Source organism: Salmo trutta, chromosome 2 (assembly GCF_901001165.1).
Source record: "Salmo trutta chromosome 2, fSalTru1.1, whole genome shotgun sequence".
Classification (NCBI taxonomy): domain Eukaryota; kingdom Metazoa; phylum Chordata; class Actinopteri; order Salmoniformes; family Salmonidae; genus Salmo; species Salmo trutta.
Window position 1 is genome coordinate 40,823,486 of NC_042958.1, and position 20,040 is coordinate 40,843,525.

General features: G+C 44.8%; 1 protein-coding gene across 1 annotated transcript in view; it reads left to right on the forward strand.

Annotated features, from left to right (window-relative positions):
* The first annotated feature begins 993 nt into the window (after positions 1 to 993).
* b3galnt2 (beta-1,3-N-acetylgalactosaminyltransferase 2) overlaps positions 994 to 20,040 on the forward strand; it is a 36,352-nt gene continuing 17,305 nt past the window's right edge. Inside the window, exons 1-2 of the mRNA XM_029701940.1 lie at positions 994 to 1,267; positions 18,344 to 18,479. Coding sequence (XP_029557800.1) covers positions 1,165 to 1,267; positions 18,344 to 18,479 — 239 coding nt within the window. The 5' untranslated portion in view covers positions 994 to 1,164. The remainder of the gene's footprint in view (positions 1,268 to 18,343; positions 18,480 to 20,040) is intronic.

Below are 20,040 nucleotides of genomic sequence, written 5' to 3' on the forward strand. Positions count from 1 at the left end.
AATAAGAAGAAGAGACTTGCTTGGGACAAGAAACATGAGCAATGGACATTAAACTTGTGGAATGAGTCCAATGGTCTGATGAGTCCAAATTTGAGATATTTGGTTCCAACCGCCGTGTCTTTGTAAGACGCAGAGTAGGTGAACGGATGATCTCCACATGTGTGGTTCCCAACGTGAAGCATGGAGGAGGAGGTGTGATGGTGTGGGGATGCTTTGCTGGTGACCCTCTTTGTGATTTATTTAGAATTCAAGGCACACTTAACCAGCATGGCTACCACAGCATTCTGCAGCAATACACCATCCCATCTGGTTTGGGCTTAGTGGGACTATCATTTGTTTTTCAACAGGACAATGACCCAAAACACACCTCCAGGCTGTGTAAGGGTTATTTGACCAAGGAGAGTGATGGAGTGCTGCATCAGATGACCTGGCCTCCACAATCACCCAACCTCAACCCAATTGAGCTGGTTTGGGATGAGGTGGACGGCAGAGTGAAGGAAAAGCAGCCAACAAGTGCTCAGCATATGTGGGAACTCCTTCAAGACTGTTGGAAAAGCATTCCAGGTGAAGCTGGTTGAGAGAATGCCAAGAGAGTGTACAAAGGGTGGCTGCTTTGAAGAATCTAAAATATATTTTGATTTGTTTAACACTTGTTTTGGTTAATACATGATTCCATATGTGTTATTTCATAGTTTTGATGTCTTCACTATTATTCTACAATGTATAAAATAGTACAAATAAAGAAAAACCTTGGAATGAGTCGCTGTGTACAAACTTTTGACTGATACTGTATATACATGTAACAATACTAGCATTGCTTAAAGATCAGTAATATCCTACTACTGTATGTTGAAATCTCAATGATAAAATAAGATAACAGGACAGCTCCCAGTTGCACAAATATATTTTTGTTTTAGCGACCTGTGGCGTAATGACTACAGTACTTCATATCCCAGAAAACATAGCGGTACGATGTCTGCACTTCCATTGGTTGAATGACCATCGTCATCAGAACAGGAGCGAGGCAGACATGAGACATTTAGCACAGAAATGTTCAGGAGGCACATACCGTTTTATGCTACACACAGATAACAACACACCACTACCGGACCCAGTTTATAGCCTTCTCGTTCACCGGTGGAGTCACCACCGAGCGATCCGTCCATGCGAAGCCTAGTCTTGCTTCTAGTTCCGTGTGTTGTCGCGGTAGTGGTGCACTTCTGGTTGTGGACAAACAGAGCGACCATCACGTTGGAGACAGACTCTGGTACTGTATTGTTTTCATTCAGTCAACTTTTTCCTCTAGCTGTGTTGAAACCGCTCATTGGACTATACGGTGTTTAGTTGGACAAGAAAAGTATAAAACTGTACTGGAAATGTTTATACTGTATTTTTGTCTCGTGGATTTCGGGACCACGTCTTTATAACTATTTAAATAGTGATGAGACCAGAATCACACTCACAAATTAAAAGGTTCCTGGAGTGTCCTTTAGGGGTTCTCTCTCCTTTTTGGGTTAACTACCCCCCCCCGCCTATTCTAGTTATTAATAATAATACCTACAACACCATATTTTAGTTCTCCGTTTTTATTATGATTTTAGTGGCAAAGCAGAATAAAACAATCACAATAATGAGGTTAACTCCCAGTAGAGCCTCAAGTCTAATGGGTATATCCTCGGCCGTGTTTGATGTCAATGTGTTGATGTTCTCCGTATCCATAGTCAGAATGATTTTTGCAGTGCATGTTAATTGAACAGGTTTCCTGTTTATATTCATCAGAGGTGTAGGGAAGGTGAAGTCTGTCAATGAAAAAAAAATAGTCATTATACAGATGTTTAACGAAACATGCACACAACAGTATTCATACCTTGGTTTTTGTGGTGAATGTGAAACTGTTTTGATAATGGGTTTTCGTACACATACTTGTCCATAATGTAGAGGACTATGGGATATTAATTGAAGAGGTAAGGAAGGAGGATGGTAAATGTGATCTGCATAGCATACCAATGGACATACCTTAGTATGCCACCTCGTCTGTATACCTACAGACGCAAAAGTGAGCAGTTCAGTCATCTGCACCAAATACAGCTAGCCTTCATCATATTCTTAACTCTTTCTTGATTGATATCCATTGAATTGTGTCCATTTGACTGTTTTTAGAAAGATAGATCACCACAAAACAATATTGATTTAAATCATATCAGGGATACACATTACCTTAAATTGAGATATTTATATTTGTTTCAGTTAAGTGACTGCACCTGCTGTCAATGAAAATGTTTGTTGGGCAGTTAGGTTCCTGCAAAAAAAGCACACCAGCTAACGAGGTTCCTCGATGAATCCCACCTCCTATGGGGTTCTTGGAAGAACCTTTTTGATGGCAATTTTCAGTGCAGAGAACCTTTAAGGTTCTTCAAAAGAACTTTGAGGATCTTAGAAGGACCCTTGTTGAACCCTGAATTTTTAGAGTGCAGTTCAACCACTTATATAGAATGTGATATCTAGAATCAAATATCTACAACACAGCAATACCCATGATACTCTGCGGCAGAACCCCAATGTTAGGGTGTTGTACTATTCCATGTTATAGAGAAGCTTGTCATGAACACACAATTTTCTTTCATGTGGATATAATTTTTCCATTGCTGAGATCTTATTTTCAAACTGTTAGACAAGGTTTCAGACAGGTCAATGTTAATCCCTAGTCCAGGGCTAGGCAACCCTGTTCCTTCCGTGCCCCAGATGCGTCATGATTTTGTTCTAACTAGGCACCACACCAGGGGTGCGTACAGTTCGCTTGAAAGTTTGCTACGTTGCAGAACAGTTTGTACTGAACAACACATTTTCCCCAAACATTCTTGTTGGTTCTTGAACATATTTTGAGATACTGTACGTTTGGTGGGTGTGCTGTGGTTTGAAGCAATTAGTGATGTTTTTAAAGGGCAGCGGTTCATTTGGAATTCACTACCCAACCTCTCCCTGTTTTTTATCTGGTTATTCAGTAAAGCACAGTTTCCACTCAATTAAACGTTATATTACTTTGTGATGTACTGAACGCAGCCCTGACCAACTGAGCTAATTGATCAGTTCAGTGATTGCAGAAATTCAACACACCTGGTCTTCCAGTTTTGGTTAAATCAAAAACATGAAGTGCCTACAGCGCTCCCGGTCCTGGAGTGCTGCAGGCGCCAAATCACCGGTCTAGCTTCTTAAATTCAACACGTTTTGTACAATATCTCAAGATAGGGTGGTCATATTGTTATGACATTTTCAGGGCTGATGTAGAACACATATTTAAATAAAATTAAAAATGATACATTAAAATGCGGTATTAAGCGAATTGGGCACTTAATATGCAAATCAGGAAGTATGGAATACAGTAATTTATGGTAGGTTAGTCATATTTTTGTTATTGTCATTTCTTTCCACAAATAAAACATTGTACGTGACATCCAGACATAGCACATATACACTGTCAAATATTATCTCACAAGCTCCAGTACAGAACCAAATGGGTTCACAAGCTCCAGTACAGAACTAAATGGGTTCACAAGCTCCAGTACAGAACCAAATGGGTTCACAAGCTCCAGTACAGAACTAAATGGGTTCACAAGCTCCAGTACAGAACCAAATGGGTTCACAAGCTCCAGTACAGAACCAAATGGGTTCACAAGCTCCAGTACAGAACTAAATGGGTTCACAAGCTCTAGTACAGAACCAAATGGGTTCACAAGCTCCAGTACAGAACCAAATGGGTTCACAAGCTCCAGTACAGAACCAAATGGGTTCACAAGCTCCAGTACAGAACCAAATGGGTTCACAAGCTCTAGTACAGAACCAAATGGGTTCACAAGCTCCAGTACAGAACCAAATGGGTTCACAAGCTCCAGTACAGAACCAAATGGGTTCACAAGCTCCAGTACAGAACCAAATGGGTTCACAAGCAACAGTACAGAACCAAATGGGTTCACAAGCAACAGTACAGAACCAAATGGGTTCACAAGCTCCAGTCATCACCTCCCAGTCTTAGACACATGACAACTCAGAGTAGGAGTGGCCATGACCCATCTAGATTCTAAGGATAACTCTAGCTGCTATAACGACACCAACAGTGATCAGTGCAAATTCCTCATTTGTTACATTAGATAACTCTGTTCTATCGCCCACGAGACATATTCTCAGTGAAACTGGACTTGTTAACCCAAACCATTCCTCCAGATATTTCAAAACATCCGTCCAGAAAGGTAGCACTAATGTACATTCCCATATTGCGTGGAATAATGTCCCAGTGTCTTTTTGGCATTTCCAACACAGAGTTGTTGGTCAGTCCAATCTGAAGCGTTGTTGGGGTCCTATAAAACCTATGTAGTGTCTTTATATTGAGTAAGTTTCCTCCTGGCTTCCCTTATGTTCCTCCCTGAGCTGGACAAGATCTTCAACCAGGTGTCATCCTCAATTTCACACTTAAGGTCTATTTGCCATATTGTTCTGAGGTTTTTAGTCTTTACCCTGCTGATGACTAAATATTGAGTGTAAAATGGCTGCTTTACGTTTGGGTAATTCCAAATACTCAGCTACTGTGTTCTTTCCTGGATGTTGTTGATAGCCAGTTAACAAACATTCTCAATTGTACATTTTTCCCGAAATGTCCCTTGTCTCAAAAATATATTTTTTTACCAAATCTGAGTATGACATTAAAACATCTTCATTGTACAGATCACCTTTAGTATGAATTCCTTTCATTAGCCACTGTTTCCTGTACAGACTTATTTCTTATTCGTAGTCTAGGATTGTGCACAATGATGTGAAATTCCACATATCTAGTGTACTGTTCTCCACACCTCTTGAGTATAATAAAATTGGGTTGTGAGTTTCAACAGACCTCTCCTCTGTAAGACTATGTGGCAGAGTATCAACAGGGGTGAAAGGATAACTTTGTTCCCATTCTATTGTTATCCAATCCAAGCCAGCATCCCTTTTTCCCCAATGATTTGCCAATTTAGCCATTTAAAATCATAAATGGTACAATGTAACATCTGGTGAAGCCAAGCCTCTTATATCCCTTGGTGAGCACATCTTCTTCATATTAATCCTGTGTTTGTTTTTCCTTTCCCACAAAAAGTATTTAGTTAATTTGTCATATTGTTTAAAATACCGATCTGGAATATTCATAGGTAACATGGATGGGCATTGTGTCAAGAAGCAGTGCGGCTTGGTTGTGTTGTGTTTCGGAGGATGCATGGCTCTCGACCTTCGCCTCTCCCGAGTCCGTACGGGAGTTGCAGCGATGAGACAAGACTGTAACTACCAATTAGCTACCACGAAATTGGGGCGAAAAGGGGTAAAACAATTAAATAAATGCCTTCTCAGCATCTAAGGAGACCGCAGGGGTAGGAACTATGTTTGAGCGGTTTAACCACATGAGATGTAAGAGAGCCTCCTCATATTATCAGTTCAGGTCCTGTTCTTAATAAATCCTACTTGGTCACTATGTATGATATTAGATAGTGCCTTCTCTAAGCGTATCGTAAGAGTCTTACAATCCAAATTAAGTAGGCTGATAGCTCAAATTCACAGGTTCTGTAGTATCTTTATCCTTTTTAGGAATCAGCGATATCAAAGTCTCGTTAAAGGTGTCCGGAAGGGAGATATTTTTAAATGCCTCCTGGTAAACCATTGGCAATACAGGTACAAGGATGTCAATATACTTTTTATAATATTCTACAGGAAGGCCGTCCAGACCTGGTGATTTCCCTGCTTTCATAGATAAAATGGCGGCTCTAACCTCCTCTTCTGTTATAGTACAGTCCAGGTCCTCTACCTGGCTATCTGATAATCCTAGGTAAGTATATACCAGACAAAAATAGTATCCATGTCTTTGGGGCTCGCTGAACAGGAGGATGTATTTAAGTCTTTATGAAAACGTTGAAACACAGTTTATCTCTTTGATGAGGTCACCAGAACTGTCTTAATTGCTGGAATTATATTTGTTATTATAAGTGTTATAAGTGTTCTGCATTTTTAGTTGTCTTGCTTGTAGCCTGCCTGTCTTCTCACCGCCCTCATAAAAACAGGTTCTAAGCCTAAACAGTGAATTATCTGCCTTTTTTGGTATTTAACCTTTATTTAACTAGGCAAGTCAGTTCAGAACAAACTCTTATTTACAATGACGGCCTACCCGGCCAAACCTGGACGAAGCTGGGCCAATTGTGCACCGCCCTATGGTACTCCCAATCACGGCCATATGTGATACAGCCTGGATTCGAACCAGGGACTGTGGTGACACCTCTTGCACTGATCAAATGTATTTGTCACATACACATGGTTAGCAGATGTTATTGGTCACATACACATGGTTAGCAGATGTTAATGCGAGTGTAGCGAAATGCTTGTGCTTCTAGTTCCGACCATGCAGTAATATCTAACAAGTAATCTAACCTAACAATTTCACAACAACTACCTTATACACACAAGTGTAAAGGAATGAATATGTACATACAAATATATAAATGAGTGATGGCCGAACGGCATAGGCAAGATGCAATAGATGGTATAGGGTACAGTATATACATATGAGATGAGCAATGTAGGGTAAGTGAACATTATATAATATGAAGTGGCTAGTGATAAATTGATTACATCAGATGGCAAGATGCAGTAGATGGTATAGTGTACAGTATGTACATAAGAGATGAGTAATGTAGGCTAAGTAAACATTATATAATATAAAGTGGCTAGTGATAAATTGATTACATCCATTTTTCCATTATTAAAGGACAACAACCACCCGAGCCACTGCCTGTTCACCCCGCTGTCAGTACAGATGCATCAAAGCTGGGACCGAGAGACTGAAAAACAGCTTCTATCTCAAGGCCATCAGACTGTTAAACAGCCATCACTAACATTGAGTGGCTGCTGCCAACATACTGACTCAACTCCACTGAGATGCAGTGCCTTAGACCGCTGCGCCACTCAGGAGCCTCTAGTACTGAGATGCAGTGCCTTAGACCACTGCGCCACTCAGGAGCCTCTAGTACTGAGATGCAGTGCCTTAGACCGCTGCGCCACTCAGGAGCCTCTAGTACTGAGATGTAGTGCCTTAGACAACTGCGCCACTCAGGAGCCTCTAGTACTGAGATGCAGTGCCTTAGACCGCTGCGCCACTCAGGAGCCTCTAGTACTGAGATGTAGTGCCTTAGACAACTGCGCCACTCAGGAGCCTCTAGTACTGAGATGCAGTGCCTTAGACAACTGCGCCACTCAGGAGCCTCTAGTACTGAGATGCAGTGCCTTAGACCGCTGCGCCACTCAGGAGCCTCTAGTACTGAGATGCAGTGCCTTAGACCGCTGCGCCACTCAGGAGCCTCTAGTACTGAGATGCAGTGCCTTAGACCGCTGCGCCACTCAGGAGCCTCTAGTACTGAGATGCAGTGCCTTAGACAACTGCGCCACTCAGGAGCCTCTAGTACTGAGATGCAGTGCCTTAGACCGCTGCACCACTCAGGAGCCTCTTGTACTGAGATGCAGTGCCTTAGACCGCTGCGCCACTCAGGAGCCTCTAGTACTGAGATGCAGTGCCTTAGACCGCTGCACCACTCAGGAGCCCAAGTTAGACATTTCGTGCGAACTGAAATTTTAATTTACAGGCATTTTGAAATGTGTTATCTGTGAAATGTCAATTCCCTTTTCCAAGATGCGTTTCTAATCTGTTTACTCGTTTCAGCCCCTGATATCTTTTTGGACTCGTGCTATTATCTTCCCTCTATTACATGTTTTAGAGGTTTCCCATACTGTGGAAATATTTTCAGTTGAGCCCATGTTGATCTCAAAAAAGGATCTAAGATCCTCTGCTAGTGACTGGCTAAATATCTAATATGTAATAGCACGGTGTTGAGTCTAAATCTACCCTTCCTCTGCTAGTGACTGGCTAAATATCTAATCTGTAATAGCATGGTGTTGAGTCTAAATCTACCCTTCCTCACATTTTCAGAGTTTATATCAACATAGAGTTACATGTTGAGGGCAATGGGCCCAGTCTGGCAATCAATCACATTATTAACCATGAAATTAGATATCGAGAAGAGTGTCTAATGACCGTGGGAGAGAATATACTTTGTTCTATTATTAGGATGGACTAATCTCTATATGTCTGTCAGGCCCATATCTTTACATTTTACTTCTATCAATCATGTTGTCCATCACTTGGTTAAAGTCTCCGTTTAAGGACGATCTGCCCCTCCATATTTACCAGTATAACGTAGACCTCGTGACCCCAAAACAATCTGGCCACTTGCTAGGATCATCCACAAGAAACATTTTGAATGGATCTGCAAATTCGCCGCTTTTCAACGCCTCCTCCGGACAATCCCACGGATGAAGAGGTGCAAGTTGAGGTACGTTGCGAACCTTTTGACATGAGGTACATGTTTTTGTTTTCTCCTCAATGATTCCATCCAATCCAGGCTGCCAGAAATAGCTTCATGCGATTTTCCTTCATGTGAACAATTCCACAGTGACCTGAGTTTAGCTGTTGCAACACTGGTTTCCTCATGGAAGTTGGACTGATAACTCTCCTACCCGACAGTAGACAACCGGGCTAACAGCTCAGTTCAACTGGAAAAGTACGTTTTCAGTTATGGAGCATCCCCTGCTGCTTTCCCTTCCATCACTTTAACCTATCCCTCAGCCGATCTGTAATACCAACTTATTCCAAGCAGACCATAGTCACCATGCCTAAGAACGCCAAGGTAACCTGTCTAAATGACTATCGCCCCGTAGCACTCACGTCTATATCCATGAAGTGCTTTGGTTGGTCATGGCTCACACTTCACTCAGCAAATTGGATGCAGCCAATCACAGTGCCATCCGTTTTGTCACCAAAGCCCCATATACTACCCACCACTGCGACCTGTATGTTCTCGTCGGCTGGTCCTCCCTACATATTCGTCGCCAAACCCACTGGCTCCAGGTCATTTAAGTCTTTGCTAGGTAAAGCTCCACCTTACCTCAGCTCACTGGTCACCATAGCAACACCCACACGTTCCAGCAGGTATATTTCACTGGTCACCATAGCAACACCCATTCGTAGCACACGCTCCAGCAGGTATATCTCACTGGTCATCCCCAAAGCCAACACCTCCTTTGGCCGCCTTTCCTTCCAGTTCTCTGCTGCCAATGACTGGAATGAATTGCAAAAATCACTGAAGTTGGAGACTTTAATCTCCCTCACTAACTTTAAGCATCAGCTATCAGAGCAGCTCACATATCACTGCACCTGTACATAGCCCATCTGTAAACAGCCCATCCAACCTACTACCTACCTCATCTCCATATTTGTTTTTGTTTTTCTTGCTCTTTTGCACACCGGTATTTCTACTTGCACATCCTCATCTGCACATCTATCACGCCAGTGTTAATTGCTAAATTGTAAATACTTCGCCACTATGGCCTATTTATTGCCTTACCTTCTTACTTCATTTGCACACACTGTATAAAGATTTTTCTATTGTGTTATTGACTGTATGTTTGTTTATTCCATGTGTAATTCTGTTTTTTTTGTCGCACTGCTTTGCTTTATCTTGGCCAGGTCGCAGATGTAAATGAGAGCTTGTTCTCAACTGGCTTACCTGGTTAAATAAAGGTGAAATAAAAAAACATCAACACCATCATCCCAGATGGAACCACTCCAGTTTGCATACCGCCCCAACAGATCCACAGATGACGCATTCTCTATTGCGCTCCACACTGGCCTTTCACACCTGCACAACAGGAACACATATGTAATAATGCTGTTCATTGACTACAGCTCAGCATTCAACACCATAGTGCCCTCCAAGGACCCTGGGACTGAAGACCTCCCTCTGCAATTGGATTCTGGACTTTCTGATGGGCCGCCCCAAGGCGGTGAGCGTAGGCAACAACACATCTACAATGCTAACCATCAACACGGGAGGGCCCTCAGGGGTGTGTGCTTAGTCCGTTCCTGTATTCCCTGTTCACCCACAACTGTGTGCACAACTCCAACAACATAATCCAGTTTGCAGACGAGTTGACGGTGGTAGGACTGATCGACGACAATGACAGCCTATAGGGAGGAGGTCAGAGACAACCTCTCCCTCGACAAGTCAATGGAGCTGATCATGGACTACAGCAAACGGAGGGGCCAATGCGCCTCCATCCACATCGATGGGGCTGTAGTGGAAAGTGTCGAACTTCAAGTTCCTTCGTGTCAATATCACTAAGAAATGAACATGGTCCACACACACCCACACAGTTATGAAGAGGGCACGACAGACAGCGCCTCTTCATCCTCCGAGGATGAAAAGATTTGGCCCTCAGATCCTCAAAGTTATACAGCTGGCCTCCGGAGTGGTGCAGTGGTCTAAGGCACTGCATCGCAGTGCTTGAGGCATCACTACAGACCTGGGTTCGATCCCAGGCTGTGTCGCAGCCGGCCGCGACCGGGAGACCCATGAGGTGGTGCACAATTGGTCCAGCGTCGTCCGGGTTAGTGGAGGGTTATACCGGCCGGGATGTCCTTGTCCCATCACACTCTAGCGACTCGTGGCGGGCCAGGCCCATGGACTTTGACTTCAGTCGCCAGTTGTACGGTGTTTCCGCCGACGCATTGGTGCAGTTGTCCGGGTTAAGCGAGCAGTGTGTCAAGAAGCAGTGCGGCTTGGCGGGGTCGTGTTTCGGAGGATGCATGGCTCTCGACCTTCGCCTCTCCCGAGTCCGTACAGGAGTTGCCGCGATGGGACAAGACTGTAATTACCAATTAGATATCACGAAATTGGAGAGGAAAGAAAGGCTGGAATGTCAGCTGTAAGGCACTACACAGGGTGGTGATTATGTCCCAGTAAATCTCTGGGGCTGAGCTTCCTGCCATCCAGAACCTCTATATCAAGCAGTGTCAGAGGAAGGCCCTAGAAATGGTCAGACTCCAGCCACCCGTCATAGACTGTTCTCTCTGCTACCTCACGGCAAGCTGTACCGATGCACCAAGTCTGGAACCAACAGGACCCTGAACAGCTTCTACCACCAAGCCATAAGACTGCTAAACTAGACTGCTAATTAGCTAATCAAATGGCTACCAGGACTACCTGCATTGACCCTTTTTAGCACTAACTCTCTTGCACTGGCTCTACAAACACACACTGGACTCTACCCAACACACTGGACTCTACCCCGTGCACACACACGTATAGTGAGTCCACACACACACTTTCATACTCACCACATGCGTTGCTGCTACTGTCTATCTATCCTGCTGCCTAGTCACTTTACGTGTGTATATATACACAGATACCTCAACTACCTCCTACCCCTACACATTGATTCTGTACTGGTCCTCTATGTATATAACCACGTTATTACCTGGTACTCCCTGTATATAGCCATGTTATTGCCTGGTCCTCTCTGTATGTAACCATGGTGTTGCCTGGTCCTCTCTGTATGTAACCAAGGTGTTGCCTGGTCCTCTCTGTATGTAACCAAGGTGTTGCCTGGTACTCTCTGTATGTAACCATGGTGTTGCCTGGTCCTCTCTGTATGTAACCATGGTGTTGCCTGGTCCTCTCTGTATGTAACCATGGTGTTGCCTGGTCCTCTCTGTATGTAACCATGGTGTTGCCTGGTCCTCTCTGTATGTAACCATGGTGTTGCCTGGTCCTCTCTGTATGTAACCATGGTGTTGCCTGGTCCTCTCTGTATGTAACCATGGTGTTGCCTGGTCCTCTCTGTATGTAACCATGGTGTTGCCTGGTCCTCTCTGTATGTAACCATGGTGTTGCCTGGTCCTCTCTGTATGTAACCATGGTGTTGCCTGGTCCTCTCTGTATGTAACCATGGTGTTGCCTGGTCCTCTCTGTATGTAACCATGGTGTTGCCTGGTCCTCTCTGTATGTAACCATGGTGTTGCCTGGTCCTCTCTGTATGTAACCATGGTGTTGCCTGGTCCTCTCTGTATGTAACCATGGTGTTGCCTGGTCCTCTCTGTATGTAACCATGGTGTTGCCTGGTCCTCTCTGTATGTAACCATGGTGTTGCCTGGTCCTCTCTGTATGTAACCATGGTGTTGCCTGGTCCTCTCTGTATGTAACCATGGTGTTGCCTGGTCCTCTCTGTATGTAACCATGGTGTTGCCTGGTCCTCTCTGTATGTAACCATGGTGTTGCCTGGTCCTCTCTGTATGTAACCATGGTGTTGCCTGGTCCTCTCTGTATGTAACCATGGTGTTGCCTGGTCCTCTCTGTATGTAACCATGGTGTTGCCTGGTCCTCTCTGTATGTAACCATGGTGTTGCCTGGTCCTCTCTGTATGTAACCATGGTGTTGCCTGGTCCTCTCTGTATGTAACCATGGTGTTGCCTGGTCCTCTCTGTATGTAACCATGGTGTTGCCTGGTCCTCTCTGTATGTAACCATGGTGTTGCCTGGTCCTCTCTGTATGTAACCATGTTTATATTTTTCACTGTGTATTTTCTTCCTCGTCACTATTTGTATTTTTTATTTGTGACTCTGGTTTGACCACAGATGGTGGTTACCTGGAAAGTCCATCTGCGTTGCAGTTCAGTTCTGACTTGTGGTACTTGATGTCGTAGGTGTGTGCTGACGATAACGAACCCCACCTTTTTGTTTTCTGCTGGCTGCAAGTGACAAAATCCTAGTATGTGACAAATTGTATTTGTCACATGCGCCGAACATACAACAGGTGTAGACCTTACCGTGAAATGCTGACTTACAAGCCCTTAACCAACAATGCAGTTCAAAAAATAGAGTTAAGAAAATATTTACCAAGTAAACAAAAGTAATAAAATCTTAAAGTAACACAAGAAAATAACAATAACGAGGCTATGAACAAGGGGTACTGGTATCGAGTCAATGTGTGGGTACAGGTTAGTCCAGGAAATGTATAAAGTGACTACATAGATACTAAACAGCAAGTAGCAGCAGTGTAAAAACAATGGGGGGGATCAGTGTAAATAGTCTTGGTGGCCATTTGATTAATTGTTCAGCAGTCTTATGGCTTGAGGGTAGAAGCTGTTAAGGAGCCTTTTTGTCCTAGACTTGGTGCTCTGCTACCGCTTGCCGTGCGGTAGCAGAGAGAACAGTCTATGACTTTGGTGACTGCAGTTTTTTTAACATTTTTGGGGGGGTCTTCCTCTGACACAGCCTAGTATACAGGTCCTGGATGGCAGGAAGCTTGGCCCCAGTGATGCACTGGGCCGTACACACTATCCTCTGTAGCGCCTTACGGTGTGATGCCAAGCAGTTGCCATACCAGGCTGTGATGCAACCGGTCAGGATGCTCTCAATGGTGTAGCTGTAGAACTTTTTGAGGATATGGGAACCCATGCCAAATAATTTCAGTCTCCTGAGGGGGAATAGGCTTTCTCCTTCCCTCTTCACAACTGTCATGGTGTGTTTTGGACCATGATAGTTTGTTGTGGACACCAAGGAACTTGAAGCTCTCAACCTGCTCCAGTACAGCCCTGTCGATGAGAATGGGGGTGTTATCGGTCCTCCTTTTCCTGTAGTCCACGATGATCTCCTCCTTTTTCTTGCTCACATTGAGTGAAAGGTTGTTGTCTTTGAACCACATTTCCAGGTCTCTGACCTCCTCCCTATAGGCTGCCTCATTGTTGTCGGTGATCAGGCCTGTTGTGTCGTCAGCAAACTTAATGATTGTGTTGGAGTCGTGGGTGAACAGGGAGTACAGGAGGGGACTAGGCACGCACCCCTGAGGGGCCCCAGTATTGAGGATCAGCGTGGCAGATGTGTTTTTGCCTACCCTTACCAGGGTATTCGGCATGATGGTGTTGTGGGCCACGACCAGCCTTTCAAAGCACTTTATGGCTACCGACGTGAATGCTACTGTGCGGTAATCATTTAGGCAGGTTACCTTCGATTTCTTGGGCACAGGGACTATGGTGGTCTTTTTGAAACATGTAGGTATTACAGACTTGGTCAGGGAGGTTGAAAATGTCAGTGAAGACACTTGCCAGTGGGTCTGTGTATGCTTTGAATACACATCCTGGTAATCCGTCTGGCCCCTCGGCTTTGTGAATGTTGACCTGTTTAAAGGTCTTGCTCACATCGGCTATGGAGAGCGTGATCACACAGTCGTCCGGAACAACTGTCACACTCATGCATGCTTCAGTGTTGCTTGCCTCGAAGCGAGCATAAAAAGGCATTAAGCCCGTCTGGTAGGCTTGCGTCACTGGGCAGCTCATGGCTGGGTTTCCCTTTTATAGTCCGTAATAGTTTTCAAGCCCTGCTACATCCGACGAGCATCAGAGCCAGTGTAGTAGGAGTCAATCTTAGTCCTGTATTGATGCTTTGCCTGTTTTGATGGTTTGTCTGAGGGCATAGCAGGATTTCTTAACAGTCCGGATTAGTGTCCCACTCCTTGAAAGCAGCAGCTCTAGCCTTTTAGCTCAGTGCGGATGTTGCCTGTAACCCATGGCTTCTGGTTGGGATATGTACATACGGCCGCTGTTGGGACGACGTCGTCAATTAACTTATTGATGAAGCTGGTGACTGAAGTGGTGTAACTCCTCAAAGCCATTGGATGAATCCCAGAACATATTCCAGTCTGTGCAGCAAAACAGTCCTGTAGCTTAGCATCAACGTCATCTGACCACATCTGTATTGAGCGAGTCACTGGTACTTCCTGTTTTAGTTTTCGCTTGTAAGCAGGAATCAGGAGGATAGAATTATGGTCAGATTAGCCAAATGGAGGGCGAGGGAGAGATTTATGCATCTCTGTGTGTGGAGTAAACATGGTCTAGAGCTTTTTTCCTCCCTCTGGTTGCACATTTAATGTGCTGGTAGAAATGAGGTAAAACAATTTAAGTTTCTTGTCAACAGACGATGATTTGTTAGAAGGGTGAACTTCCTCCCGTACAGATACTGGTGAAACTTACTCACTCCAAAAACGATGCCTAGGGCTTCTCGTTTCATCTCTGCGTTGTTACTTTCTGCTTTGTTCGATGTCCTCGATGCAAATGCGATCGGCTTCTCTTCCCCCGGAAGGCATGATATGGGACACGACACCATAGGGACTGGCATCACAAACTAGTTGGATGTGCATTGACTGGTCAAAGTGTCACTGCCTCATTTGAGTAGTGTTTCCTTGGTTTTCAGGAATGCTTCCTTGTTCTGTCCAATGTAACGTAATGTAATGTAATGTAATGGAATGTAATGGATGCAGTGGCTAAGTGTCCGTAGTAATTCAATAACCCCAGGAAAGAACGCAGATGGCTGAGGATCTGTGGCGTCCAAGATAGCCTTGACCTCAGACGGAGCCTTGTGAAGGTCCGAGGCGTTCAACTGCTGATGCACATTTTCACGAACTAGCAATATCTGTAAAGGTTCTGGAGATGGTCCTCTCCGTCTTTCCCAGTAACGAGGATGTCATCCAGGTAGCATTGTACTCCTGGCAATCCACTCAAGATCTGGTCCATCGCCCTCCGGAACAGCGCTGGCACACTTGTGATTACATACGATAGACGACAGCACCTGAAGACGGTCAGCAGCTCCTTTGACTTTGCATCTACGTGTATCTGTTAGTAGGGTTGTGACCCACAGCTAAACCTGCTGAAAGATTGTCGATGTGTGGATACTGTGACTGACTGTTAGCATTTCACGGTAAAGTCTACACTTGTTGTATTTGGCGCATGTGGCAAATAAAGTTTGATTTGACTAAGTCTCCACATATCCTGATTCGACCATCCGTCTTTAGGACTGGCAGATGGGTGTGGCCCATTCAGTCACCTTGACCGGCTCCAGTACTTTGTTCTTAACTAGTGTCCAAGTCAGCCTCGACTTTTGGTCTGATAGGATAAGGTACGGGCCGTACTTTCAGAAACTTTGGTTTGCTGTCAGGCTTAATGCCAAGCTTCACTGTTATGTATTTCATGCAACCCTGCTCTGCATGAAAACTCCTCCATGTTTCTTTAAGATGGTGGCTAGGCCTGTGTTTCCATGTGTCTTTTTGTACACACTGATGACCAGTCATGTTATTTGATCCACCCGTGAACATCCCTGTAGTGATTGGATAGTCTACTTTCACAACGTACTGGGCAGCTTTTCACCTTGTCTATTGAACTGAACTGTGACCTCAGTGATGCCTCTCACACGCAGCAGATTAACCTGTGTTAAGTCTTTAATACAATGTGTGCTGGCTGAAGTGGTAGGTGTTAGTGTCATTTTGTAGACTGTGTCTAACACGATACAGCTGCCCCTGTGTCAGTCTCCAATACACACTGGTTGCCACTTTAACAAGGGAGAGAAATAGTAGCCATGCAGACCCCAGCAACACTTTAGGATTTTCAGTGTGACTTCCTCATCACCTCAGTGTTCTCCCGCTTCATCATGTCTTACTTTTTGTTGGAATGTTTCTTGTTTTCTCTGAGCGCTTTTTTTTTTGTTTCTGCAGGCTTGTTCAACGTGGCACTTTTTTTTTTTTTTTTTTTAAACCACAGGCTGTATAATCTACGTCCTTGCACGTCCACGTCCTTACGCCAGCACGTCCTTACGCCAGCACGTCCTTACGCCAGCACATCCACGTCCTTACACCAGCACATCCTTACGCCAGCACGTCCACGTCCTTACACCAGCACGTCCACGTCCTTACGCCAGCACATCCTTACGCCAGCACGTCCACGTCCTTACGCCAGCACATCCTTACGCCAGCACGTCCACGTCCTTACACCAGCACGTCCACGTCCTTACGCCAGCACATCCTTACGCCAGCACGTCCACGTCCTTACGCCAGCACATCCTTACGCCAGCACGTCCACGTCCTTACGCCAGCACGTCCTTACGCCAGCACGTCCACGTCCTTACGCCAGCACATCCTTACGCCAGCACGTCCACGTCCTTACACCAGCACGTCCACGTCCTTACGCCAGCACATCCTTACGCCAGCACGTCCACGTCCTTACGCCAGCACATCCTTACGCCAGCACGTCCACGTCCTTACGCCAGCACGTCCTTACACCAGCACGTCCACGTCCTTACGCCAGCACGTCCTTACGCCAGCACGTCCTTACGCCAGCACGTCCACGTCCTTACGCCAGCACGTCCTTACGCCAGCACGTCCACGTCCTTACGCCAGCACGTCCTTACGCCAGCACGTCCACGTCCTTACGCCAGCACATCCTTACGCCAGCACGTGCACGTCCTTACGCCAGCACGTCCACGTCCTTACGCCAGCACGTCCACGTCCTTACGCCAGCACGTCCTTACGCCAGCACATCCTTACGCCAGCACGTCCACGTCCTTACGCCAGCACATCCTTACGCCAGCACGCTGGTAATAGGACATATCCCCATATGTCCTATTACCAGCCCTGTGTGCCTGTAGCAGGCTGCATAGTAAATTAATTGTCTGTAGCCCCATAACTCAAATGTAGGCACAATTTTGTCCTCATCTATGTCATTTGCAAGAACAAAATATTCAAACCATTCTGGATATGAACTCTACGACTCAACGCTTTCATCACGCTGTCCAATGTTTACAACAATCCCGGCCATTTTTCGTTTCTCAATAGGCTCCTGATGTCATTCATTTCGATATTGTCCTCAACCACGGCAAGATTTTCCTCCGTCATGTGATCTTCATTCACTTCACTCACTGACGTTTCATCAACTTCGCTCATTTAGCAGTTTTTTAATTCCCAAGTTTGTTTAATCACGTTGTTTTCCTGCTTTGATGTCCGCCTCGAATCATTTTCTTCCATCCGTGACGATGATAACTCTCTTAACTAGCTCGATTTATGTATTTACCTCAGTTAGCAATACACTGTGCTAACGTTAACTTAAAAGACTATTCCACGGAAAACCAACTTCTTCTGGACAGAATTGTTCCACTAGGTTCAGACTTACTCGTCGCCAATCTTTTGTTACGTCTCATGGGTTTCATAACCACGTATTTTATAATTAAATCATGTTGACAGGAATCAGTTCAACCGTTTCCCAGCTAGCAACGAGCAATTGGCATGCAGGCGGCCCTCCCAAAGTGATCATGGTTCCCCGTCAGCAGACTTGCTCGGTGGCCTTGATGGCGGGGCGCCAGCTTTTAAGTCCAATTTGCCCCATTTTAGAGTAGCAAATCGACCCACTTTAGAGATGCAAATCTCGTCATAAGCGGCAAACTCTCCTCTCCCGCTGGTGGTAAGACTTCATAACCATCTGCTTTAGGAATGTATTTTCCAGATTTAAATATAATGTAGTCTAGGTGAAGTTTTAAAATGGACTGTCTATACATGGTTCACATTTTACATGAATCCCCTCTTTCCCCACGTGTTTACGTGTTCTGGTAATGATTTTGTCTTGACAGATGAGGACTCGGCAGCATCTCCCTGTGGTGAGGTGCTGGTGGGGGTGTTGTCTTCCAGACATCACTATGATCTCAGACAGGCTATAAGACAGACATGGTTGGGATACCTCCGGGACCATACACACTACCGACACAGGTATGGATCATAGACATATACACTACACGTGTGTTAGACATATACACTACACGTGTGTTTTATATGCATTGGTCTGAGTCGGGATACTGGTCAAAAGTAATCCACTAATATTAAGTGATGGGGTCCCATTTGGGATACAGATAGCATTATATGTGTGTGTGTGTGTGTGTGTATGATACAGAGGGAGTGATATGGCCTTCAGCAACCCATAGTAACCATGGTAACTGAAAAGAAGTGCCTTGGGAAATGACTGACTGTCTGAAATGGCACCCTATTCCCTATATAGTGCACTACTTTAGACCAGAGCCCTATGGCACCCTATTCCCTATATAGTGCACTACTTTAGACCAGAGCCCTATGGCACCCTATTCCCTATATAGTGCACTACTTTAGACCAGAGCCCTATGGCACCCTATTCCCTATATAGTGCACTACTTTAGACCAGAGCCCTATGGCACCCTATTCCCTATATAGTGCACTACTTTAGACCAGAGCCCTATGGCACCCTATTCCCTATATAGTGCACTACTTTAGACCAGAGCCCTATGGCACCCTATTCCCTATATAGTGCACTACTTTAGACCAGAGCCCTATGGCACCCTATTCCCTATATAGTGCACTACTTTAGACCAGAGCCCTATGGCACCCTATTCCCTATATAGTGCACTACTTTAGACCAGAGCCCTATGGCACCCTATTCCCTATATAGTGCACTACTTTAGACCAGAGCCCTATGGCACCCTATTCCCTATATAGTGCACTACTTTAGACCAGAGCCCTATGGCACCCTATTCCCTATATAGTGCACTACTTTAGACCAGAGCCCTATGGCACCCTATTCCCTATATAGTGCACTATTAGGTTATCTGGCCAAAAGTAGTGCAACATAAAGTGCATTCGGAAAGTATTGAGACCCTTTGACTTTTTCCACATTTTGTTACGTTACAGCCTTGTTCTAAAATGGATTAAGTAAAACAAAATCATCAATCTACACATAATAATGAAGCAAAAACACGTTTTTAAACATTTTGGCAAATGTATTAAAAACAGATACCTTAAGTATTCAGACACTTTGCTATGAGACTCCAAAATGAAGCTCAGGTGTATCCTGTTTCCATTGATCATCCTTGATGTTTGTACAACATGATTGGAGTCCATCTGTGGTAAATTCAATTGATTGACATGATTTGGAAAGACACACACACACACACACACCTGTCTATATAAGGTCCCACAGTTGACAGTACATGTCAGAGCAAAAACCAAGCCATGAGGTTGAAGGAATTGTCTGTAGAGCTTAGGATTGTTTCGAGGCACAGATCTGGGGAAGGGTACCAAAACATTTCTGAGGACAACCATCTCTGCAGCACTCCACCAATCAGGTCTTTATGGTAGAGTGGCCAGACGGAAGACAATCCTCAGTAAAAGGCACATGACAGCACACTTGGAGTTTGCCAGAAGGCACCTAAAGACTCTCAAACCATGAGAAACAAGATTCTCTGGTCTGATGAAACCAAGATTGAACTCTTTGGCTTGAATGCCAAGCATCACGTCTGGAGGA